Source organism: Glycine soja, chromosome 12 (assembly GCF_004193775.1).
Source record: "Glycine soja cultivar W05 chromosome 12, ASM419377v2, whole genome shotgun sequence".
Taxonomy (NCBI): domain Eukaryota; kingdom Viridiplantae; phylum Streptophyta; class Magnoliopsida; order Fabales; family Fabaceae; genus Glycine; species Glycine soja.
Window position 1 is genome coordinate 40678948 of NC_041013.1, and position 26578 is coordinate 40705525.

Sequence of the window (26578 nt, forward strand, 5' to 3'; positions counted from 1 at the left end):
GCCACTATCCCAATCAAATGGATCCACACAAGTGCTAGTCGAATTGAAGAGGAAGATGGAGAGAAAAAAAGAGTGAGTGGGATGAAAAGTGTAAGATTGAGACTTTACAAATTTTGCATGTGAACCAAGCATAAAATGGGGTGCCTTGATAATTGCCTTGTTTGATTAGTTAGTTTGCTTGTTGGACCTTGGGTTAGCTTATTGGGTGGGCTTAATTAGTTTCAGTATATGTATATATAGGAGTTTGTAACTCAATTCTAAATTTTTTATGAATTTGAAATTTAATAGCATTTTGCTTGTGAGAAAGTATCTCTCTTGGTTTTTGTCTTTAATCACTAAATTCTTATGAAAGAAACATTTATTTATGGTGAATCCTCCTTAACGTATAAATTATGCTATGCTTGTAGCATCTTTTCCATTTCTTATCTTTCTGATTTTTTTTTTATCACAAATCCGATTTTGAGTTTTCATCACATACTCTTGCATCCCTATATTTTTTAGCAAACACAAGAAAGACTTAAACATAAAAGTTTTTTCTCATTGATAGGTTGAGGCAAACTAGTTTGACAATGAAGATTTAAATTTTGTTTAACATGAAACTCCAAAATTCAAATTAAATCATGCAATTTTCATAAACGGTAAGTTGAAATATTTTGTATATTTTAGTATTATTAAACTTTTTTCTGGCATTTCACATATTAGTTTATGACCTAATATTTTTTTTAGACCACAAATATTTTTTTTCACCATATACGATATTATTTGAGTTGGATTGGACCACCATCAGAAATAAAGTTTTTCTTTTAAATATTTAATGCAGTTATATATCCAAAAACTTCGGACCACCAATTAGGACAATCTCATGTTAGTTGTGGTGGCTTACGACCTAATATTCTTATTACATGGATAAAAAAAAGATTTACATATTTGTTATATCATTTTGTTTTTTAGTTGAATTTCAATCTATTATAAATATATTTCACTTTTCATTACGTCAAATAATACATGTTGCAAAAAGATTTTGACATCTCAAAAAATTATAATGATAATAATTAATTTTAATTTTATATCAACTCATGATTACATCATAATGTGTTAACATTATAATAAACTTACATTTTTTTAAGAATTTATTCTTAAGCTTTGATTGCAGAATTTAACTTCTGGTAAAATGTGAGCTCACACTGTTGAAAGAATCAAGTGCAATTTTGGTACGATTGTCAAAACAAATAATTGTAATTTTGCTTCCTGGACTATTTTGGTTCATCAATCTTTAATTCTTTCATTTTGGTCTCTGTATTTTCAAGTCGTGCCATTTTAGTCCACTAATTAATTTGACACCCAATATTTGACAAAAATGTTGATATGTTCTATATGAATGTTAAGTGTTGACATAAGTAAGTTGATGTGCAGACAAATAAAAAGTATGTTGATGTAGAGCTAGAGTGCTAACGCAAGGTGTTTACCTGAGTGTCCACTTTTAATTAATCAACTCTGGTTCTCATATTTTCAATATTTAAGAAATGCAAAAACTAATTAAATGTACCAACAACTCCTTTATTGTTATTTCTGTACATAACAATTTTCAGTTATAAGTAGAACACAAATGAAAATATTAATATTATTATAATTAAAGTTAATATTAAATTTTTTCTCCTTAATTATCCAATTGAAATATATAGACCAGCCTGTGTAAATTTTTTTCACGCAGAATTAATTTAAATGCCAATCATTTCCCCACGGGCTACCGAAAACCGAATCATTCACTTTATAGACCAGTCTGCTTCTTTTTCTTCATAAATGGGCCCCAAATTCCTTTTCATGTTGATTGATGTAAGGGATTCCTATCGGCCTCAATAAAATTGTTCTAGGCTCTTATCAACCAAAGAGTAATTACCCGACTATTATTTCACACTTCTCTTATCTTCATTCTTCTCTCTTTTTTTTTTTTTTCATTCATTCATCCTATTTTCTCTTTCTCACTGTTCCTGCTCTTCACTCTCTTATACTCATGTTTGTTAATTTTTTTTAAACGGAATCATGATTTTACTGTACATTTTTTAAAAATAAATATATTTTTAAGGATATGAATCTCAATATGTAATTGATATTTATATGAAATTCTATATAATACATGTTATTTTTGTAAATTTTTAAAATTCTAAAAAAGATGTAGAACGAAAGTGTGATTCCGTCATAAATAATAACAATGAAATCACATATTCCTTGTATTTTTTTTTTCAAAAAAAATATTAAATGAAAGTGTAATTCTATTATATATTTCTTTTTTTCCAAAACAAAATCAAAATAGAAATGTAATCCCATTACACATCATACAACGAATTCACACTTTCATAATGCTGTCGTATTTTAACCCTCCCCTTATATAATAGAATTATGATTATGTTAGCAAAAATTTCGCACCCCGTTTTATGTAACAAATTCACGGTAATACTTTTTGGGAGAGATAATCTTGAAATTTTGAGAGATTATAAGGATTTATATATCAACAATATGGAAGCAATCATCAAACAAATGGGTTTAAATAATTTCCAGGGCACTGCAACATGGCATGGTTCAATGAACCATTAAATGATCATATATGTATATATAATAAAAATAATAAAATATAAACTACTCGAGTGCGAGGAGTGTCGGTAGCTACAATTCTCTGAAGCTGATTGGTCAAACTTCCTGGCATGTGAATATTGGATGGATCAGTACTTCGAATATGGGGGCATCTAATTGGGCCCCTCCTTGGGTGACATGCAATCATGCATATCTCAACTAGTAGAGATTCAGCAATCAGCATGTAATTCTTTGCACATGCATTCATGTTCAAATATCATTACCATTTCCATTGTTTATTCATTTGATTCACTTTTCTGATTTTCCTTTCTTATCATATTTATTAAGTACAAGACCACTTCTGACATTGCTGGCCTAAATTCTGGCTCTGACTGCATAAGAGATACATATAAGGCCAAGAAATCAATTCCATGGCAAAGAAATTAGTAAGCTAAGTAAAGCAACAGTTTTAAGTTAAGGGTGAAAGAAGCTTTACCTGAACACATCTTGAAATAATGTCTGCAAAATTTGACAATGATTTGGCAGGGTAATTTCCTTTTAGAGAGGGATCAACCATCTTTGATAATGCATCAATGTCATGAAGCTGAGGAATAGCCCACCTCACCAGAAACTGCTCCCCTCGAGGGCGTGTCCTGTCCAAGATGTTCAGAATACATGAATTAACAACTACCATAAATAATTCATAAATATTTAAGAGTAAATTACACTAACTACTTCTAAGATTTTGTAAAATTACACAAGTCTACCTGCTTTTTTAACATGTACAGTAACCTCCCTTTTGGGAAGTCGGATTTCATGTTTTTCAAACAATTAAGAGGGTGTCAATGTATATTTTTGAACAACTAAGGGGGTTAGTGTAAGAATAGATAAAGCAGGAGTGTTTGTGTAATTTCATTAAATTTCAGTGGTAGTTAGTGTAATTTACTCATAAAAAAATAGATGCAGAAGTACTTCAGTTGTTGGCTCTCACCTGTCATAGGACTGACGGCCTGTCAAAAGTTCTAACATAACTACTCCAAAGCTGTAAACATCACTCTGGTATGTGTAAATTCCTGACTCAAACTCTGGAGCCCCATAGCCATATGCTGTTAGCAGTTGTCCTGAGAGCTGAAAATGCATGGAATGTTATATAGTGCTAATTGTACTGACAATTATTTCAATGAAATGCTATTCACCATTGGTATAATGTAGTTGCAAGATTACAGAGGGAACAACCAAATACAAGTTTTAAAAAAAATGTGCATTTCACTGGAAGCATGTTCATTTAGGATGATTTTGAAGTTTTCTTTTTGAGTAAAAATAATTATAATCTTCTGGCTACAAGTTATTGATATTCATATGCCTGTGCTAATCATTCCAATTCAGAGTGATTGCTTTATAATGATGAGGGGGAAAACCCTAAACATAATACAAAATTACCATAATCAAAATTGCTACTACGTAGGTTAGTCCACACAAAATATGTATTTTTCTTGCAGAACTTTTCTTACCAATGCCCTCAAAATGCAGAAACATTTTTTACAATACCTAATTATCTCTTACCTGACTTACAGAACCTTTAGTTATTAGTGGAGACAAACCACAATCAGATACACGCACAGAAACATCATCATAGAGGAGAATGTTAGCAGACTTGAAATTTCTGTGTACAACTGGTGGCTGAAACTGCCCATGCAAGTACCTTGTCAGAGGACAACATTACAGCGTTAGATTCAAAGTTCCACATCAAGACACATTATGGAGAACTTATGTTTTAGAATCTTAAACTTCAAAAGTTGTAGCATATATACTATACTGACCCCAAATTTCTAGCAATAAAGTTCCGGCATTAAATTAATCCACCCAGGAATACTTGAAAATTCAGGCAGGACAAATTAAATTTATAAAAAGAAAACATTGAACCCACTATATGCAACAAATTGACAGCTAGGGGCAAATATTTTTCTTTAATGTCAATACTCAATAGTTAATTGACTTACTCTAAGGATCTAGCTGCCCCGAGTGCTATCCGAATGCGAGCATTCCATGACAGTCTTGTTTTGAATTCATCATGTGAATGGAGTGCATCCTGCAGCGACCCATTACTGCAATACTCATAAATCAGAAGCCTTTGACCATGCTCTGCACAGTACCCAATAAGCTCAACAATATTTGGATGCCGGATTCTGTCAATACTGTTTATCAATTCAAGAAACTCATCATCTGTTTGGTGATCAGAAACTCTCTTGTCTAGTTTCTTCACAGCAAGTATCTAACAATTTATAGAGAAAGAGTATGTGTCAAGATTTGAGTCCAATCATGGTATATGCAATTTACAAGACTGTGTGAACAATGGAAACAGAAATAGAGAAACTTGAATCAAAATGCAATTCAAACATATCGGTAGTTAAACATGTGATAAAAATAAATATCATCTATCCAGATAAGAGAACATTTAAGAGACTACACAAAAAGAAATAATAATAATGTAATCATTAGTAGCTACCTAAAGGTGATTAAGTTCAGGAAAATAAATCATAAGCCATGGCAATGAAGCAGACAGGGCAATTAATAAGCAAAAACACAATTAATGAGCAACAATCCTACCTTTCCATCTGGAAGCTCTGCCCTATACACACTCCCTAGCATGCCTAAACCTATAAGATTGTCTTGAGAAAAGCTATTTGTATACTGTTGAAGGGATGCAATGGTGAAAGTTTTCGCAAAAGTGGGAGGAACAGGACTTTTTTTGGGAGGATTGATGTTAGCCTCTTTGTGGAATGAGGCTGGTTCAACAATCACCCTCTCAGCAGGAAGTGGTGGAGGAGGTGGCGGTGGAGAAGGCATTGAAAATACATCTAGTGAACTCATATCTATCTCATGCTCTAACAGCTTTGGGATTGTTTCCATTCTTTGTTCATCCTTCTCTTGCTCGCCTTGCGGCTTTGGAATAGTCCTCAATCTCCTTGCCTCTTCTTGATGATCCCCTTTCAGCCTCACCACAGCACCTTTCGGTACTATTATGAGAAAGAAAAAAAAAAGTTTAGAAAGAGGAATGGTTATATTAGTGAATTCCTCACAACGAAAAATTAAATGTTTGAAACAAAATTCTGAGAGACCAAAAAGTTGTATTTATTTGCCTTTCTCAGTTTGACTAGGTGGTTGGACAAAAGCCCCATAGTCCCTAGGATTCTGTCTTTCACCTCCATATGCTCCAACTTGATGTTGCTTGGAACTTCTGTTAACCCGTTCTCTTCTGCTACATCTTGGAACAAAGAGAAGAAGTCCCAGTACTAGAATTATAAACACCAATATACCAGAAATAGATATCCAAACCACCTTTTTGGTGTTTTTTTTCGATTTCCCAGAATTTGATTCCTTTGCTGCAGTTGGTCCCTTGGTCGGTTTAGTTGGTACACGTCCAGACGACGGCGTAACAGAAACCACAGTTCCTGTTGGTGATGCTGTCACTGGAGAATGTGGTGGATGTGCTGGGGCTATAGTAGAATTGTCATTGAGATTAAATGGGTTTCCATCTTTTCTGCATAACAAAAATCACCATGAGTTATTGAAGAACCAAAGTTACAAATGTATAAAACATATCACTCAGATTTCTGATGTGACAGAAATCAGCAAAGGAACAGAGAATAAAGGAAACTTTGGTTGAGGCATAATCATTTCATTTTTCTCAATAGATACAAGATAGCTGCAACTACAACAACAATAACACCTTAGAGTCCTTCTTAAGGACATAATATCTGGCACTTTTCCATCTACACATTTTTCTAACTCAGGAATTATCTCATTTGAGCATAAAGAAGCAACACTCTGTTTAAAGATTTCACCTGAAGCTAGGGATGCTTAACAACTTCGGAGGTATTGGTCCAGCAAACTGGTTGTTCTCAACATTCCTGTTCAAATAAGGCAGAATAAGCACAAATTTAAAAAGAGAATGAATGTGTTTGAAAAATTAAAGACGTCAAATTCTATACAAATTCCAATTTTCCAAAAGCTCTACAACCCAAGTCAACAACAATTCTGTAAATTAATAGCTCAAAATAAGTAATTAATCCCTACATTTTCACCCATTTAAATTTTGACTCCCATAATTATTTTTTCTGAATATTGGTCTCTATAGTTTCATTCATTTGGATTTTATTCCTTTGCATTTGACAATAAGGTATTTTTCTAATATTTTTCACTTGTTTAGATTTTAATCATTATAATTTTTACTTATTGAGGTGTTAATTCATATTTTACGAAGAAATAGTCCTTAGAGTTTCCCATTATTAAAGCATTGGTCCCTGAGGGACCAAAATCTAAATTCAATGAAACTATAGGAACTGATTGTTTATTTTTAACCAAACTAATATCATGCAAAATTTATATGAAACATGGCTAAGAGAAGTACAAATCTTGCAGTGGAAGGTCTTGTAAAACATCCAGGGTCCCAGACAGTTTATTGTTCTGTAAATGTCTGCCAATGAGGAAAAAGTTAGACTGATTGACAGAGAGGACAGAAATACATTCAAGAAAATCATCTTATTAAGACAAAATACTCACACGCTGGTCAGAGCTGACAAATTCTCCATAGATGGAGGCAATTCCCCACTCAAATTATTATTAGATAAATCTCTGCACAGCAGTTGATGGTTCGCTCAATAAGTTTTACAAGCTAAGATATTCTCCATTCAAATTTATATATATGTAGTTGAAGAATAATTTAAAGAGTCCCTACAGATTGATCAATTGCATAAGAGACTGAAATGCATCTGGTACTTCTCCTGTTAGAAGATTGTCGTTAAGAGACCTGAAAGGGCGTAATTCAATCTCATTTAGATAAACTTGCATAACAATTAACATAATCTATCATTAGAATTTGATAGAGACAGAAAAAGTAATAAACTCACATGTCAGTCAGTTCGGTCAATGTGGATAAAGAGGCTGGAATACTTCCAGTGAACTGGTTATCTGATAGAAAGCTGCAAAAGTACAAACCATTGTGTTATTTTGCACAATGTGTTAGAAGAAATAGTAATAGTATCACAAAGGTAGGTACCACATACAAGTGCTGTAATGTGACTGGCAAACTGGATGGAATACTTCCTCCAATGTGATTGTTGTTTAGAACTCTGCCCCAGAAACATGAAACAAATGGTAAAGGTAATGCAGGAGCAACATTAACAAATAATGATCACTAAAATTCATGAACTAAGGAAATGCAATACACATGCAGACATACATTAGCAAATGGACTTGTTCATGCCATGCAGATGCCTGGGGACACACAGAAAGATGCATGAAAAGCAAGCGAGCAAGAGAGGAGCACAGAGAGGGAGAGAGAAAGAGAGAAAGAGAAAGCTATTTACATTGCTCTGATAGAAACAAAACTTCCCAAGCTATCACCCAGTTCTCCTCCCAAGTTTGCACCATTCAGAATTCTGTCATGAATAACAAAGAGCTAATGGTTATTTACTTTTTGTGAGATTTCAATCAGTGCGAAGAAGAAGCAAGAGAAAAGTGGTCACATACATTTCTTGTATGACTGAGCCATTGCATTGAACGCCTTGCCACCCTTGTCCGCACGGGTCTCCCGCACTAGAAACCCACCCAGGAAGAACAGGGTTGCCCAATGCAGTATACAATCTATTAATTGCAGCGACTGCTCCAATTATGAAATTTTAACACTCTTATGACAGACCCCAGATAGAGGAAAACAATCAAGAAATAATGTGTTAAGAGTAACAAAACAAACATCACACATTCCACTCCATGCCACCAATTCTGTACCCCATTGCACATTGGCCTAGCTAGAGGAGGGATTATTCAAAAACAGTAGCCATGAGAGATAAGGCAGAAGCAGAACCACAAGGATATATAATTTTGATTTAAATGAGAAATATTTGAGCATGTCACGTAACAAAGGAAAATGTTTGATAGGGAGGCACATGAGCACAATTATCAACATAAAGCATCATTGTAGAGGAAAATAGGTAAGGCTAAAAAGGGACAGAATCATTATTACCATCAACGGGATCAGTGTCTGCAACTGAAAACTGAATTGTGCAGATCAACATAATTATAAACCCCAATAGAACTTCTCCATGGATCTTCACTCTTTTGTTCTGTAAACCAGATCTCTCCTCACCCATTTTTCCAAGCTCAAAGTTAATCTTCAGCTCGCTTCTTTCCCTTGAAACCAATCACCAAACCATTCTCTTCTGAAAATTCAATCCCCACAAAAAACCAAAACAGACCCATTATTCCACAAGCACATAAAATGCTTAAAAAGATAAAATTTGAGTCGAGTATTAATCATGAACATGAGGGATGAAGTCTGAGAAACAAAATGAACTTACCTAGGAGAGAAACTGAACAAGCTTGGGAAGTAATGCTGAAAATAATATTAAAAAAAATAAAGGTTTGTGTTTTTGAGTGTGTAAATAAACTTAAGGGCTAAGTTTCTGAGCTTATTTAGTAGTTTAAGTGGTGAACGTAAGCACACACTGCAATGCTAAGCTTTTGGCATATAATATAATAATAATGAAAGTGATTAAAAATTCTGGTAAAAACCCCAAGCTTTAGAAAAAGCTGAAACAAGAGAAAAGCCAAAGGGATGAGGAAAAGCTGGTCTGAAGGAAATTCTATTCTGAAGCACACACTCCTCTCTCTACAAAAACAAAAAACAAAAAAACAGACACTCTCTTTCTCTCTCTAGAGAGAAGTGAAATGAGTGTGTGTGTGTGTTTGTGTTGTTTAAGGAGTGTCTTGTTGGAATGGTGAAATTACCGTTGCCACGCTCCCTGATGGACGCGTACGGTTACTCTACCATGAGTCATGACATCTGCCCATGTTTGATATTTAATAATGGAGTGCTTATTATTCTTGTCATTGTCCCCGTGTTACAAGATACAACAGGTCAATTATTTGTCAAATTAGTATGTGTTCTTGCATAAACAAGTACGATCCTTCGCGTTTGTGTTGTTAGTAGAAAAGAAATTGGATTAGTGACAAAGACTCGTGATGGAATTGTTAGTGTATGTGTCATGTGTGATTACATGCTACAACTTGTCATTAGATTGAATAAAAGAAATTTATTGGTTAATAGTATATCTTTTTCAGCTTTTATTGGTTATTATGTTAACATTATGTAAAATTTATTTGAAATAAATCTAAAGCACCTTAAAATTTATTTAATAATAATATTTTATATTATTGTTATTAAAATATCAATTAAACCTAAAGGAAGAATTTATAAATACTTTCGAATGAAGAGTTTTATCTTTCATAATAATTATACTAACTTGAATAGAATTATCTTGTGTGTAAGATACATACAATTTATAAAAAAATCAATTAAACATATGCATGTGTTAAAATTAAAATCATTAGCTTTCAAGATAAAAAAAGAGAATGAAAAACAATTATAAAGTTTAATTTAATTTTTTTCATTTATATTTAACTTTTCATTTTACTCATTTTTATCTAAAAAAATATAGGTTTTAAGTTTCTAAAAAAATCTAAAGGAATGATTTTTTTATATTTTAATCCTTATTATTAATTCTCCAACTTTTCACGATATAAAACTTCCACAAAATGAAGAGATAAGGACTAAAATATACCTAAAAAAAGAGGCTAAAAAAATATTCGTTTAAAAACTGAAACATGGAGGAATTGTGTTTAGAGACTAAAACAAAAAGGTTGCGTGATGCCAACCAAGTTGGCTAAGCATGAGAAATATATCTATTGTTAATTGAGAACTTGCGAGCTTATGATTATGATTTACCTTTAATTGCTTTGGCTGTTAAAACTGATGTAGACTCTATTATTTTTTCTCGTGAATTTTAATTGATCTTTGTAGGAGCAATTTGCCCCTTCATTCCAAAAAAAAAAGACTAAAACAAAAAGTTCATACATGTATGAAGAAAAAAATAACTAAATCCAATTTTAAAATTGGAGGTCTTAACAATTAGGCATGATTCTTTATTGTATAATTAAACTGGTTTAAAAAATTAACGTTATTCTTAAGGAAATGTTAATAAACATTTTCACTGAGTTGATAAAAAATGTAATATTTATTTTTTAACTAAAAGAAACATATTAAATATTTCTCAAGTAACATTGTTAAAATATTTGATAACGAGACGTTTACTCTTGTGAGTTAACGTTAATAAGATGATGGACTTTGCTGATATTTGCTAATTGCAAATTCTTACTAATTTTTGGACTTACAAAATACGAGTAAGGAAGACTAGCCACATTCTCCCATACTTTCTTCTAGGTATCTTGAAAATAAAAATTTGAACTAATTAAGTATTCGTCCGATCCTGTCTCAAGTAGTTTAATAGGAAAAATATGTTTTGATCAAACCCAGGTCCGGATCCAATTTTCCCAACTTCAAAAAAATAAGATATGTCACTTCTTATCCCATTTCTGATGCATATGATTTTATTATTATACATAAATTATATATTTAAAAATTTTAATTTAATTTTTAAATATATTTAATTATTTATTCTTTATTAAATTATATATATATATATATATATTGAATTAAAAAATAAAAAATAATTTGATCTATGAAATAAATATATTTTTAAAATGTGAGATGGATAATTCACATATTTTTTTCAAACCCAAATAAATTCGATGGGAATGAAATTGAGTTTCATTTTTCAGACCGTCCTTTATAAATCTAAACTCAAACTCATCTCAACCTTTTATAGAAATGCAGATGGGATAGGTAAACCAGTTCCAATGGCATCCATATTCTCTTTCCAACCCTAAATTCATTAAAAGTCATCAATTTTGATCAATCCTACTTATCATTAAGATCCACTAAAATTTATTATTTTTAATAAATTTCGGTCATGAGAAGCATATTGAAGAAAGAAATATCAGAGAATCAGGCGGGGACTCCTCATATTCTAGTACTACTACTCCATTACTCCCTACTAGTATTATTTATTGTACATGATTTTAGTCGTATAAATTAGTGGTTGTTCACTTTAACTATTTTCATATTTAAAATAGATATAACGTGTATGAATTTATCAAATTTAGATTTGGCGTCAGTTTGTTTCAACTTAAAAAAATTAATTTTAAAACAAGTGTTTTTTATATAAATATTTTTTAAGAAGTAAATAGGATTTTCTTCTTAAAACAAATAAAAGATTATTTTTTTATAAGTAAAAATAATTTAGACAAATCATACTAAAAATAGAAAGTTACTTATTTTATTAAAATAAACATTTATTTCAAAAAAATAAGTTTAAACAAACTGCTAAATTATTAAAAGCATAGTTTATTAAAAAAATGTATCAGTTTTATCAATTTAAGTAAATGTAGAGTATATTTAATTAAAAAAACTATATTAAAATATTTTTAAAATTATTTATTGTACATCTAAATATTTATCATATATTTTTTTACCAAAAAAACTATGATAAATATGTATATATAATAAAAATTTTAAGCAATTTTAGTTTTTTAAATTCTTAACTAATGTTTTTAATTTTCTGTAAAAAATAATGTTTTTAATATAATGTAATAATTAATTAATATTTATCTGATAATAAGAAATTTTACTTTTACCCTTTATTCGTTTCAGAGGAATAAATATAAGAGAAGATAATAACTTTTAAAATTTAAATCAAATAAAAGTAATTCAATTTTGTTATCTTTCTTCTTAAAAAAATAAAAGTATACATGAATATTAATATTTTCTCTTTATTTTCTTATTATTGTGTATATTGATTGTTAAATCTTTGATTAATCATATTTGTTCACATTTGTAACATGTCATTAATTTTTCTATTTACAAAATATAATGAAAATATATTAAATATTTTTATGTTTTAAAGCTACTAAATATATTTTTATTTAATATTTTTTATAATATATTAGAAATATTTACGAAAAAAGTAACGAGAACATTCCTTTATTCTCCCAAATATTTTTACTTTTTCACAATATAAAAAACGCTAATACTTTTTAACATTATTGTCTTATTCTTTTACGTAAGTTCTTATTAGATAAAATTAGTTGAAAAATTAGTTAGAAATTAAAAGTTAAAATATAGAAATTAAAAGTTAAAAATTAACTTATTAAATTATAAAAATTTAGTAAAATTATTTATTGAAGGAGTTGAAAAATGTAAAATAATAGAAAAATAATAAATTATGATTTACTTAAAAATAGTAGTTAGGAAATTCGATAAATATATTAAGGATAAAAGAATATAAAAAATTAAAAGTTAAAAATTAGCATGTTAAAATACGTTACTTCAAGTAATATTTCAAAAAATAAATATTAAAAACTACTAAGATTATGTTCAACAAAATTAACTAAAAAATTAATTGAAAGCTAAAAAATTAGTCGGAAGATGAAAAACTAGTTAGTTGAAAATTAAAAAATTAATTTATTAAATTATAAATATTTGATAAAAATAACTATTAAAATAACTTAAAAATATAAAATAATAAAATCTTAATGGATAACCAAAATGTTAAATAAATATAAAGAATAAAAATAAAAAAATATATAAAAAAATAAAAAGTTAAAAACTAAAAATTAGCATTAGATAATATTCTATAAAAGTTATTAAAATAATTATTTACTAAACGGTCAAACAAATTTTTCACCTAATAAAAAAATTAAAAATTAAATAAAATATGTTGTGAAGCATAACCTATCATCCTACTTAAAAAATTTATTTATCAACAAGTCACATAAATTTTTAAGCTAATAAAAAAAATAAAAATTAACTAAAATATTTTATTAAATATAACCTAAAAACGATAAATCCATGTGAAAACTCAGATCTTACTGGATAGAGTATATAGATACATTTCTTATTTAATGAATTTGCATTTTTTTATAGGAATATTTGCATAAATATTTCTCTCGGTAGATTTGCATAAATTTCAGTAAGAGGAAGTACATTAAAAACTACGTAAAAAGGTTTATTAAGGAAAACACTTGTCTTCAGAGGCTATACTCGCGTAACGAAGGAATCTAACGTTTTAAAAACAGTGACTTGTGTCAGAGCCGCCAGTTTCTCTATGGTGATGCTCTTCACGTGTTGGACTCAATGATTGTTACGGGCTTCGTCTCAGTAAATTAATCCCACTGAATATATCTGCATATTTTTGTGTAAGAAGTGACAACATAAAATAGGTCTAATAATTTATACTGTAATTATAATTCATAATTATACTAGGCGGTATTATTATTCTTTTTTATTTTTCAATTTTATAAAAATATATGTTTGTGAATACATATAAATATAAATATACATATTTAAAACTATTAATATTATAGTCAAATAATTTTATATTTATGTATATTTCTTATATTACTTTGATTTATATGTTTTCATAATTTTTTCACCATGTTATCGTAAAAGAAATAAGGGAATAACATTTATTAGAAAATAGATTTGTAGGTATTTTAGATTACAATAAAAATGTAATGAAACTTGCACAATGATTTCGTTAATCTTGATACACAACAAACAATTACATTAATACTACTACTAATCAAAATATTGATTGTATTTGTAGGCATTTTAATTTACTTGTGAATAGAAAAATAGATTTATAAAATTATCCCATTATCTTGCCATGTCATTTGTTTCTTGCTCAAAAGTTAACAGTCAATAGTTAATATCTTGAGAAAATGATCTGAAATAAAACAATAAGTATTAGCATAGAGTTTCCACATCAATACTACATGAGAAGAATAAATTCCTTTTCTAAAAAAATCTACATTTGAAAATGTTTTACATGTTCATGCAGGCAGTAAACAAAAGAAAAACTACATAAATTACAACGAAGAAAAATAATAAAATAGTACTATTATATAAATATATATATATATATATGATACAAATTACAATGACCGTTTAAAGAAAAAAGGAAATTAGTTTGGTAGCTTTCAAGGGTAAGAGGGAACATTATGGTTATGGTATGAAAAAAGAAAAACGAAGCATCGAAACGGGAAAAAATGCATGTCGAAAAGCTGGGTTCGTGTTTTTATCCACCCCAACCATAGCTGTCATTCATCATAACGAATCTCTGCGATGCACACTATCCTATAGTATTTTCAATGCCAGGGAAAGATATCAGATAAATAAATCATTTTATTTTCTATATTTATGCGTAATTCATTGAAATTGACTATTGAAACTTTTTTTTTTCTGGTATAGAAACGTATAGAGAACTTCTTTAGTCCCATTTCAGATAAATTGTTAAACGCTGGTACAAAATTGTGTGGCTAACAAATACGCAGCATATAAAACAAGAGAGTGTTTTTTATTTATTTATCAGGAAACAAAAAGTGCTAATTAAAAAAAAACGGAAGATTGATTTGATTTGAAAATTACATTTTGTGTTTGGGGTATAAAAAATTTGGACAAATTAATGATCATATAAATGTTGTTAGACAAATTATACTCCTAGAGGTAAAAATACTCTTCCATGTCTTCATCTTCCAAACCAAAACCATAAGCTTTCAAAATTGTGGAAACATATGGACACTTCTTAAAAGAAAACTCAAACCCACTAGACCAGTACTACACTTTCAAAACTAAATTTTGGAATGCAGTTCACATGGAACCATAACTTTTGGGACCAGAGCTCACATAAAGAAAAAAATATTTCCAGATAGATTTCATTTGAAGCCATTGGCCAAAAACAAAACACAATATTTCTGAGTTCATTTTATATATTAGAACTGATCATTTGCAATTAAGCATTATCAGGAGCCCAACTCCCCCTCAATTACTACATATTCAACAATCCAAATTCTAAGAATTTTCATATCGTCAAAATAGGGAAAATAATCGAACAATCTAGGAGTTTTTCCGAAGCTATGATTCAATTGGATATAATTTTGGGGATTTAAAACAAGGTGTGCTGGATTTAAAACAAACAAAATTGTCATTCACGTTTGATGTATTTCAAAATGGGTTCCCAATATGACTTCTCAAATAGATTTTGTTGGACAAATTTCACGAATTCTTCCTTCACAAATAAATGAAGGATTTCAAACCTTTTGCAAAAAGAATCAACTTGGAAGAACTGACACTTCCAATTGATATCTATTTTTTTTAATCATCTCTTTACCATGGAAAAGCACTTTACACAGTCACAGTTTGAAATTATTTTTCAATCGTTGCAGGCTTAACAAGAGTTAGCATTACACAATTATCAACAGTTTCATCAACCAGAACCACTTGATGACCTTTTCTTTCTCCCATTAACCACTCTTGACAAAAAAATTAAAACTATTACTTATAAATTAATTAATAAGAATTTGCACACTGAGTTAAGAATTTTGAAAAAAAAATATAAATTATTTAAGAAAAGACACATATGTAAACATAAAACACAACATATTCATAGAGAAGATCAGATCTAATTCAGTTGGTTGAATAGAATAAGTGAGTTTCATAGTGTCTGTTTTGGATTCTTATGAATAAAAAAAAAAAACATAACACATTTGCATTCTTTATGAGCAAAGCAATTGGAAAAATGGATTAAAGGAACCTTAAAAAGCGAATATTTTCGATGAGTAAACCACTCTTTATTTTATACACTATATCAACGCCTCTTATTTTTTTTCTATCTCATTCTTCCTATCATATTATAAATACTATATGTATATTATTTTTTTTTTCTTTTTTCGTTCTCTTCCGAGTGTAGGATAACATAGGGATGTTTATCAAAGATTTTTCATTTTCGACCCTTTTGGTATCCGAATTCCGATGAATGACGAAAAAGCCCAAATCCCACTTTGACAACCAAAGCCATCGTGTTGGCTGTGACGCAGATGTGTGCCTCTGCCTCACCTCAGTTCCATCCATTCAATTATTTTAGGATTAAACATTTTTTCCCCATAATTGTGATAATATTCACTTTTAAAAAGTGTAGACAATTATACGCGAAAACATTTAGTAGTGTAAGTAAAATCTAAAGGTTGTCATTGTTATGCTTTGAATGGCGATTTAAACTTTAGAGAACGTGGGGTAGCTAGATATCAATTAACGTTGGTTTGTGTAGAGCGCCAGCAGTATTGCATTTGCATGTTTTATGTCCCTTTCTTGCCATTTTCTTAACCAAGTCCAAGCCTATTAGAAATAATAGTTTGCAACAGTTGAAAGACCCTAACACATAGACTTAAACAATAATAAACTCATTACAGCTATTTGATCGAGACTGTTTATGCTGCCCTGGATTTTATTTTGAATAAAAACAAAACATAGCTCATTTTTCAAATGAAATGCAATAACATTAACAATAATTAATAACAATAACTCATTGTCGTCTTAGCTAATGAAATTTTTGTAGAGATCAGTGCGTATACTTTACGTAGTGTGAAAGGAAAGAGTTTGAATTTATTCATTTTTATGTAAAATCTTTTTAAACTTTTTTAAAATACAATGAATCAATGATAACGATAGTTTAATTTTTTTTATTTTATGTTGTAAACTTGTATATTAATGATGTTTTTATCCCCTTTATGCACTTTGAACTTACAAGTCCACGGTTCAGAAGATTTTAGGTTGGCGAAGAAGAGGAGTAAAGTAGTATATTCAAATCTCTCTACTAATAAAATTAACAATTAACAACTAATATTTATTAATAAACTAATAACTACCGTTTGATGAAAAAAAAAAAGAAAGTCTACCGTCCATAAACATATTCAGGAAAAATGGGCCGTAATTATAATTAGGCTCGGTTTAAAATATTTGGGCCAACTTGTTTGAAGCAACGCTCAGGCCCATATTGAGGGTGGTTGGTGTGGGCGTTGCGTGTCGCGTGCATCTTCATCCTTATGTTTTTCTCTATCTCCGTTACGCGATCTGTGATTGTCCGTAAGAGAGAGAGAGAGAGAGAGATGGTGATGCATTCACGGGTCAGAAGCGTCGCCGGAAACATCAAATGCGCAGCGAGACTCTTCTGTTCATCTTCGACGACCACGCCGCCGGCTGCGCCGTTGCAGTTCCCGCAGACTCTGGCGGGGCTCCGGGCGCGGCTGGCGGAGGAGTCGCCGTCGCTGTCGGACTTCCTCGCGTTAAAATCGGAGAGCACGTACTCGGTGGAGGTCGGGACTAAGAAGAAGCCGCTTCCGAAGCCGAAGTGGATGAAGGAGGCCGTTCCCGGCGGCGAGAAGTACGTGCAGATCAAGAAGAAGCTCCGTGAATTGAAGCTTCACACGGTTTGCGAGGAGGCTCGGTGCCCTAATTTGGGGGAGTGCTGGTCCGGAGGCGAGACCGGCACTGCCACCGCCACTATCATGATTCTCGGCGACACTTGTACTCGAGGTTGCAGGTTATAATCCGATCATTTCGTTTTATTTTTTTTTGTAATTGGGGCATTTGGCGTTGGTCATTCACTTATTTGTGTTTAGAAGGTGGCTTTGAGGAAATGGTGGTGTTGAATTGGATAATTAGGTAGAGTAGTAAGTAACCGTTGGTGTGTCGGTTTGATAGATAAATAGAGCAGGTACGACTCGCGAGTGGAATAGCAGAAATGATATGGAGTAATTCTATGCACATGCTGTGTAAATTCTAGGGAATGCTGGAATGCTGTGCTCATGTTTTGGAGATTGAGTTGTTTACGGGCTCAGTATAATGAATGATGCTACTCTAAAGTATGGAGTGACGAGTTGAGGTGAGTGGAGTGGTACTTTTCATCGGATTTAATTTCTTCAAATGTAGGTATAGTTGGCCCAGATTATAATAAAATACATGTATATCTTAGAATTTGGGTAACTCAACCTTGAGAGCTAGCTCATGGCGTGGTGTTGTCCCTCCACTAATATACATTATTTTAGTCATATTGTTAGTTAATGTAGGATCTCGAACACATTTCCTTCACGTCAATCTCAAGTATGAAGTTTGTAAGACTGGATATCTCGAGCATGAAGTTAGTCAGATTGGATATCTAGAGCGTGCAGTTTGAAAGACTGATGCGAGTGGTTTGACAATGGGCATTGATACCATCTTAGAATTTAGATTTGGATGTATAACTAACTTTTAAGTTGTTAAAATGTTAACTTTAATTCTCTTATCAACAACTATAATTATACTTTATCTTCTAAAGTGTACTTCTCTCACTTTAGAGGAGCCAAATCCCCTTTTATCTGGTTGCTAGTTTGTAGTTATGATCAAATTGTTATGTTAATTAAAAGGAAAATAATGCTTCTGTCTGATTTTGAAACTGTACCGCCTTATGTAATTTAAAACACACTGACTAATCTTAAGGATACCGCTTGTTACACTTTGAATCCTTTTTGTTTGGAAAATTACACACGCAGCCATAACTTTGTGTACTTTTCCAATGCCTACTCTTTTTATTTGAGAAATTGCCCCCTCCCTGCCTACTTTATGTATAATTTCTACACCATTTCTCTTTGTAAATAACTAAGGTAAGGAAGGTAGGTGTAATTTCCCAAAGAAGTATTGGATGTAATAAGAACTAACTTCAAGGGAGGTTAGTGTAATTACCCAAGACCTGTTATTGACTTATAGTTGTGCCTGGAATAGTTTTTCACTAGTTCACTTCCATTTAATTATTTTATGTCAATTTTCAGATTTTGTAATGTTAAGACGTCAAGGACTCCTCCACCACCTGACCCTGATGAGCCCACCAATGTGGCTGAAGCAATTGCATCTTGGGGTCTGGATTATGTGGTTATAACGAGTGTTGACCGTGATGATTTGCCTGATCAAGGGAGTGGTCATTTTACCGAAACAGTGCAGAAGCTGAAGGCACTGAAGCCTAATATGCTGATAGAAGCCTTAGGTATGCATTTGAATATTTGCATGAACTAGTTCTATCAAATAGGAAACAACCAAGTCTAATCCTGATACGTGGGAATGTAGCTCTATTTGAAAAATTGAGCATCTACATGGTTTGCAGTTATAGTTAGTGGATAATGAATATGAAAGGATGGACCATCTATTGTTAGTTTTTTCAACTGTAGGTTGCGAGGTGAATTAGGTGCTACCTATAGTACTAATTCCCTATGCAGTTTCTGTTGATGAATTCCATACTCATAGTTTTAATATTGAGCTGGGTTATTTTAATTGTATGACTTTTAATAGAATTAAAAGAGATCTTGTTGATAGAGCATGGAGAATAAATTTGGTTTGATTTTGTATTTACATATTTTTTGTTTTAGGTTTCAGTAGAGCATGGAGTATATGTTTGTTGAGATGGATTATTATCTAGGGAACTATGCTAGTATGCTTAATTCAAAACCTTTTCAAATACAGCTTAAAAAATTTCTTCCTGTGATGATTGTTGCACTATTTTTGTTTTTACAGTTCCAGATTTTCGAGGAGATGCTGACTGTGTAGAGAAGGTTGCCAAATCAGGATTAGATGTCTTTGCACACAACATTGAGACAGTTGAAGAGCTTCAGAGTGTTGTACGGGATCATCGTGCTAATTTTAAGCAGTCATTAGATGTTCTAATGATGGCCAAGGAAAATGCTCCTGCTGGAACACTTACTAAGACTTCAATAATGTTAGGTTGTGGGGAAACACCTGATCAGGTTGTGAAGACAATGGAGAAGGTGAGAGCAGCTGGTGTTGACGTGATGACATTTGGTCAGTATATGAGACCTTCAAAGCGCCATATGCCGGTATCTGAATATGTTACACCAGAGGCCTTTGATAAGTATCAGAAACTTGGCATGGAAATGGTAAGTCTTTTGTTCGTGTGTTTGAATTAACTTATTTTGGAGAAAAAACCATTCTGTTGTGACTTTGTGGGAGTTGTTGAAATATAAAGCAGTTATTTCTCATAATTAATTGGTTACGAAAGTAATTGTCAGAATATATGATGAATATCTCATACCGTCAATATTTTATATTAGCATATTTTAGAGTACCTTAGATATTATATCTTAAGATTAGTTATCCTATTTCCTCGATTTCCTTTGGGGTAAATAGAATCATTTCCATTATCATTTTTGCATATTCAGCTTTTTGTGAAATAATCTCAATCTTGCTATCCATGGTAAATTCAGACTTGCCATTCCCTTATTTATTCTTAGGAGTTAGCACACCCCAGTGGCCCCTGCCAATAGCAATCTTTATCTAGCAATGCATCTGGCATTGGATACATCACCAAGCGAGTGTAATCATGACTCATTTCTCTCCTTTTAATTGTTGCATCCAGCATCATGATGATTTGTGGAAAAACTGTAATACTATAAAAGCTGCATGCAGTATTTAATTATAGCTTGATCATGTGGTATGAATGACAAACTAATTCGACTTTGTATGTAGGGCTTTCGATATGTGGCATCTGGGCCCATGGTGAGGTCATCATACAAGGCAGGTGAATTCTATATTAAATCCATGATTGAATCAGATCGGGCTGCTTCTCCCTCAAAGCTGACCTCTTCTTGATCCACCATCTTTTTTGTTATTCACACACTTCATTGTGCATTATATGTAAGGAGTGCAGACTTACTACATTGCTGTTGATGCTCATGCCACGTGTAATATCAGTAAAAAGCTATAAACGGGCATATGCTGCTGTCTGCAATTTTTTTCACTGCCTCCTCCCCAACCTATGAGTGAATAGGTTGATTTATTTAGAAAATGCAAATTTCAAAGGTTGATTGTATATGTTCTCATTTACATGAACTCATTTTTCTCTATTAAACTGGTGCTAACTTACTCCAGTTACTGTAGTTATTAAAAGTTAATAAGTGTTTACCTCTTATTTGAGAACTGGCTAGTGTCTGTGTTATGAACTGAAAATCAGCTCAATGTTTCCTAACATTCGAGGTCTAGGACCCTCCCAAGAAAAAAGAACGAGAAGAAGGAAACTCTATTATTTTTCTCTGCTCCCTATTACAAACTAAGCATCCCTTTATATTGGGCCATGACCAGCAATGCTAATACAGAATAGAAGGTGCTAGAATGCAATAATAACAGAAAATGATCTGAAATAAAACAAGAAAGAAATGTGCAATGCAGTGTTGCGCATGGTCCTGCATGATGGGGAATATTCTTCATGAGCCAATTCCTCCCTGCCAGCTCAGCATTCTTGTAACAGAATGGATTTGCACAAAACCCATCAGGTGTCTGGCGTGGTCTAGTGGCTGAGTTGCCTTCCTCATAACAGTCTGTCTCACAACATCCTTTGGGGACTAATATTTAAAACTATTGAAAGCTGGAATACTTTGAGTAATTGATTTTTGGCTACAATTCATTCCTCAAGCATATAAAATATGTTGAAATATGGCAAGTTTTGGGGGGTCTCTTTGGTACTCGTGAATACTCCATTTTATTCAGGTGTAACTTAAAGAGGAGACTTGGTCAAATAAAAGACTTACAAATGAAGGAAAGCAGTTATCAAGAATAAAATATTTGATTTTCTGGATAAGATATAGAAGACTCAGTCAGCCCAAGCATTTACAAAGCAACAACAGCAAGCAAGGAAGTAACAAAAAAGAACAGCACCAAGTGGAGAAAACAGTGGGATTGTAGAGATAAGTAGGTTACAAGGGAGAGTAGCTAGTTTTTTTTCTCACTCACGCACTTGTTGCACTAACGTTTAGGAGGGTTCATATTTCAACCATTATTCAAAGGTTATCTTTCTTGTATTCTTTCTTTCTATGAATGAACCTTGCTGATGGAAATTCATTGCATTTCATTTTTTTATATTGTGTTAACACACCTAATCGACTCTCCAATTTATCTTTAATTTCAAAGATTATTTTAAAAAAGATTACTCAATGTTTTTTTTATCAGAATAAAATATTAGTGACAACTTCAATTTTTTTTTTCCCACCGTGCCATTATAACTCCGGTTGCCATAGTACTATATGGGGTTCTCCCTTTGTCCGTGTATATTGCGGTAAAATGCTTGGTCGGGTAATCTGGGTGTGGCTCTGGTCTTGATTGAAGAAACTGATGTTGATCAAAGGAACAGGGGGATCCTTTGTTTCATGTTGAAAGTACCCACTGAGATTTGTTCCGTTCTCGTTCATAATCAGCTTCATCAGATCATAATTTTAGCTAGCGATACAGATATTCAAATTTTATTAATTATTGATCTTCACAACCATGTTTATTTTTTAATTAAATGAAATATTATAAAGGCTTGTTTGAGTAGTAGGTCTTCTTGACACGTTAAAGTGACAATTGTTTTCTTACTTTTTTAGTCATGGTTATTGTACCCAAAAAATACATTTGACATTTTATAAAAGGTTAATGTTTATGACCAAAATTGGGAGTATAATATAGTGTATCATTTTCATATTAAAATTGGCTTGTCAAATTTTGATTTTGTGTAGATAGAAATTAAGTAAATGCATAAATATCTCGAGTGTGAATATTTAACCTTTTCACAAATATCAGTACGTGTAAAATTGAGATAAGATTCACATTTTTTTTATATTTTATTTTAATTTAAAATTTTCATCTTATTTTACTCCTTTTTTTTCACTTTATAGAATGAACCCTACGAGAATGACAAGAATCACTGTAAAATATTTTTATTTTAGAGATAAGGTTGACAAGAATAAAAAAGCAAGATCTCGAAACTTCAATCGTATCAAAGTTTTTTTTTTTTTTAACAATTGAGAGAATGTTATCCCTGAAACTTGAAGTACATTCAGTAAGAAGTTTTTGTTACAGGCTGACTAAATTTAGATATATATGGATCATGTATCTCCTATTCCCAATCGTTTATCCAACTCTCTAATTTCTACATATTTACAAATTATTCCAAGTTTGGGAAACTACAAATTTGTCCACAATGACATCTAGAATATTTTATTTTGGACAGTTTAGTAAAATTTTCTTGTCTTTTTTGGATAAAATTTGATTATATATACTAGGCTTTATTAAAAAAATAATTCAAGCATAGAGTCAATACATGTAGGTGACGATGTAAACTGCTTTTAATAAAATGCATTTACATCAACTGTTTCTAAGTAATTTTAAATGACAGATATAAATATTATAAATTACTTATAAAAATGTTGGATATCATTAAGGATAATATATTATAAAAAAACTACTGGAGATAAAAATAAAAAAATACATTCTTTTAAAAATGGTACTCAAATAACCACCTAATTTTTTCACGTATTCATAGCTTTCTCTGTCTATTCGTTTTGTTCGTTTAAAATCAAATTACTATATTTCTTAATTGACAATTCAAAAGGAGTACATGTACATCTTTCTTTTTCTTACGTTCTTTAGCATGACATTGACAGCCTTGCCCAGCATGTTTCACTTTTGAATCATCTTTTCCCATTTCTTGCATAAACTTTTAGAATTGCCTTTTGAATTCATCCTTTTCGGTTTCTTCCATTAAATTTCAGAATTCACTTTTGAATTCATCTTTTCCGTTTTCTGAAGAAAATAAAAAACTTCAGAATGTTTGGGACGGGCAAAATTTACGACATTATCACGGTGAAATCTTAATTACAAAAAGTGTCCAATAATTATGCAGGAAACACTACTCAGCCCGCAAAAATAAAATTAGCACAGAATAAGTGTTACCATTTAAGAAAATGTGCTAAAATTTCGACTATTTAAAACAGCATTAAAAACTATATTATTCAATCCTTCCTCCGTCCCATAATAATTTTGGATAATAATTGAGGTGTAAGAAAAAAAAATTATGTTAAAATAATTATCATTTTAATTTTTTAATGTAATATTAACTATATTTTTTTTATTTATATCTCTTATAATATTAATAATATGAAAATTTTAAATTAAATTAATTATAATAAGGTTAATTTTATAAATTCATTTTTTTTCATTCATTTATTAGTTTTATTAGTATGTGTGATATAATTTAAGACAATAATTATAATAAGAAGAAGGGAGTATATTAAAATATAAAAAGTAATGTATAATATATATAGATTTATGCAAAAGAATAACCCATCCAAAATTCCAAAATAAATATGTTATATGGTTGACACCTAACTTGATAGCATATAAAGTTATAATTTTATCAGGGCTATGTTTACCTTTAAATTTTAAATGTGACTTGTTCTTTAAGCTAACGTGAAGTCAAACCGAGTGTAAACACGGGTTAAAAACTAATATTTGTTAACGTGAATAGATTTGCTGAAAAACTAGTGGCCTCACATATTGATAATCTACTTATCACTTTTGTTAACCGCATAGCATTCGTCCATTTCGAAGATTTGGAATTTGAAGTCTTCCCCGTTAAAGGATTGCAAAAACAATTTGAAGTTTCAAACTACACTTTCTTTTAATAAACCCAACACACAAATAGAGTTTTATATAAACACGGTCGTATGAATTAAGTTGCACCATAAACTAACTTTAATTGTCAAGCCATAGCCCACAAATATGTTTCACAAAATGAATTCAATGTCCAACAGAGAAAGACAAAGGGAAAGAAAAAAGATTTGGATTTCACCCGACAAGCATTATACACATAAGTTCGAATTTAGTTGACCCTAATTCTAAAAAAAATAAATAACACATTATAATTTTAGAATAAAAATAAATAGAGTATTTTACCGGAAGAAACACATATTATATCCATTTCTTGCACAGTTTAAGGACTAACAAAGTATCCCATTTTATTATGACAAATAATTTTCCTTTTTTATTGGGATAGACAGAATGTAAGATTGTTTTTATATAAAAAAATTTAAAAAAATGTAAGATTGTTGGATGCTGGTTTGTCCTTAATCCAGATCAAGATCAAAGCTACTTAAGAAGCTCCAGCATGTTCCTTGTTCAAGGCTCACTCCTACTACAATCTATCTATTTTCACCTCACTAGTTATTTCTGTGTTGCCCCTTTTACTCTTCACTTCCCTATTCTCCTCAAACAACCTTTTCCTTCATTTCACTTTCCAAACCACCCTACATTTCAATAGCCGTTAACGACTTTTCATTTACTTTCCCATCAAAAATTTCAAAACCCAACAAAGCCATGCAACAACATCCAACGCTGTCTTGTTCCAACCACTACTACTATACCATTACAATAACCTGAAACCTCTTCACAACTTGGTCCAATATCCAAATGGGTTGTTGCTTCAGCACCCCTAACTCTAAGCCACCTCAAAATGGCGACAAACACCAACAACCCCACCTCGGATCCCATGAACAAAACTGCAGAATCAGAATCTCACAACCCCTTGAAGAGGAATCTGTGAAAGAGGTTCTCTCGGAGACTCCCATCTCAAAACCTCAACAAGTTCCAATTTTGATGCCACAAACGAAGACCCAATTGCCCGAAATTCAACATCCAAAGGTGCCCATAAAAAAAGCGTTGGAATTAGAGGAAGGGTCCCTCGTGTCGGAAACATGCAGCAACGGCGAGAGCCTCTCCACCACCGCCACCACCACGACGGAAAACCGAGAAGACGAAGCCACGAGCAAGAGAAGCAACGGAACTCGCAACCGGAAGCGTTCTTACGCCGTCGACGGCAATAGAATCGGTGGCAGAGACCGGAGGCCCAAATCTCCGGGGAGAAAGCCGGAAATTCCGGCGCGGTCACGGTCAGTTCGCCGGAGAGAGACCGACCATGCCCGCCGTCATTCCGGCGAGGGGACTACCCATCGGTCGAGGTCGCCGTCGCGTGGCGGCCGGAGTAAGCTTCGGTTGCCTGGAGGGGTCAGTCGGCGAGTTCCTCCGGCTAAGGGTGTTGTGGAGGAAAAGGACACCGTTTCAGTGAAGGAGTCACTAGAGAATCCACACGTGTCGTTGGAGTGCTTTATTTTTCTGTAGGTTTGGGAAGCACGTTTCTTTCTTTGTTTCAGGGTTCTTTTTTTGGCTTTGGTTTTCTAGAAGCGATTTTGAGTCACATAGCATGTTTTCCGTTTCAAGTGCTTGCTTGTTACAACGTTTGAGAGTTCATTTGTTTTCTTGTGGGACTTGTAGCTCGCAAAATTGCTTCTGTAAATACGTACATCTCCAAAGATGTTTCTCTTTTTTTGTCCCCTTTCTTTCTTTTTTGGTGTCCTTGCTTTGTTT

The 26578-nt window shown here is 31.8% G+C and overlaps 3 protein-coding genes across 4 annotated transcripts; 2 read left to right on the top strand and 1 right to left on the bottom strand.

Annotated features, from left to right (window-relative positions):
* Positions 1–2468: 2468 nt before the first annotated feature.
* On the bottom strand, positions 2469–9308 carry LOC114380224 (protein STRUBBELIG-RECEPTOR FAMILY 3-like). 2 transcript variants are annotated; one of them, XM_028339220.1, is made up of 17 exons: positions 8928–9308; positions 8594–8789; positions 8101–8230; positions 7938–8009; positions 7635–7700; positions 7479–7550; positions 7307–7378; positions 7132–7203; positions 6980–7045; positions 6414–6479; positions 5709–6109; positions 5176–5585; positions 4569–4840; positions 4132–4270; positions 3560–3696; positions 3065–3221; positions 2469–2960 (listed from the first exon to the last, which is right to left on the bottom strand). In XM_028339220.1, exons 2-17 carry the CDS (start codon positions 8718–8720, stop codon positions 2865–2867), a joined length of 2355 nt encoding a protein of 784 aa, XP_028195021.1. In that variant the 5' UTR covers positions 8721–8789; positions 8928–9308; the 3' UTR covers positions 2469–2864. The 2 variants fall into 2 exon arrangements, with proteins under 2 accessions (XP_028195021.1, XP_028195022.1); XM_028339221.1 differs by lacking the exons at positions 8101–8230; positions 8594–8789; positions 8928–9308 and adding an exon at positions 7811–7845 and having other exon boundaries at positions 7938–7982.
* Positions 9309–17413: 8105 nt separating this feature from the next.
* On the top strand, positions 17414–21322 carry LOC114380098 (lipoyl synthase 2, mitochondrial-like). Its single transcript, XM_028339028.1, has 4 exons — positions 17414–17903; positions 19168–19379; positions 19904–20283; positions 20873–21322. The coding sequence occupies exons 1-4, from the start codon at positions 17470–17472 to the stop codon at positions 20993–20995; spliced, it is 1149 nt and encodes a 382-aa protein (XP_028194829.1). The 5' UTR covers positions 17414–17469; the 3' UTR covers positions 20996–21322.
* Positions 21323–25624: 4302 nt separating this feature from the next.
* LOC114379031 lies at positions 25625–26332 on the top strand. Its single transcript, XM_028337589.1, has one exon. It carries the CDS (start codon positions 25625–25627, stop codon positions 26330–26332), a length of 708 nt encoding a protein of 235 aa, XP_028193390.1.
* Positions 26333–26578: the final 246 nt, after the last annotated feature.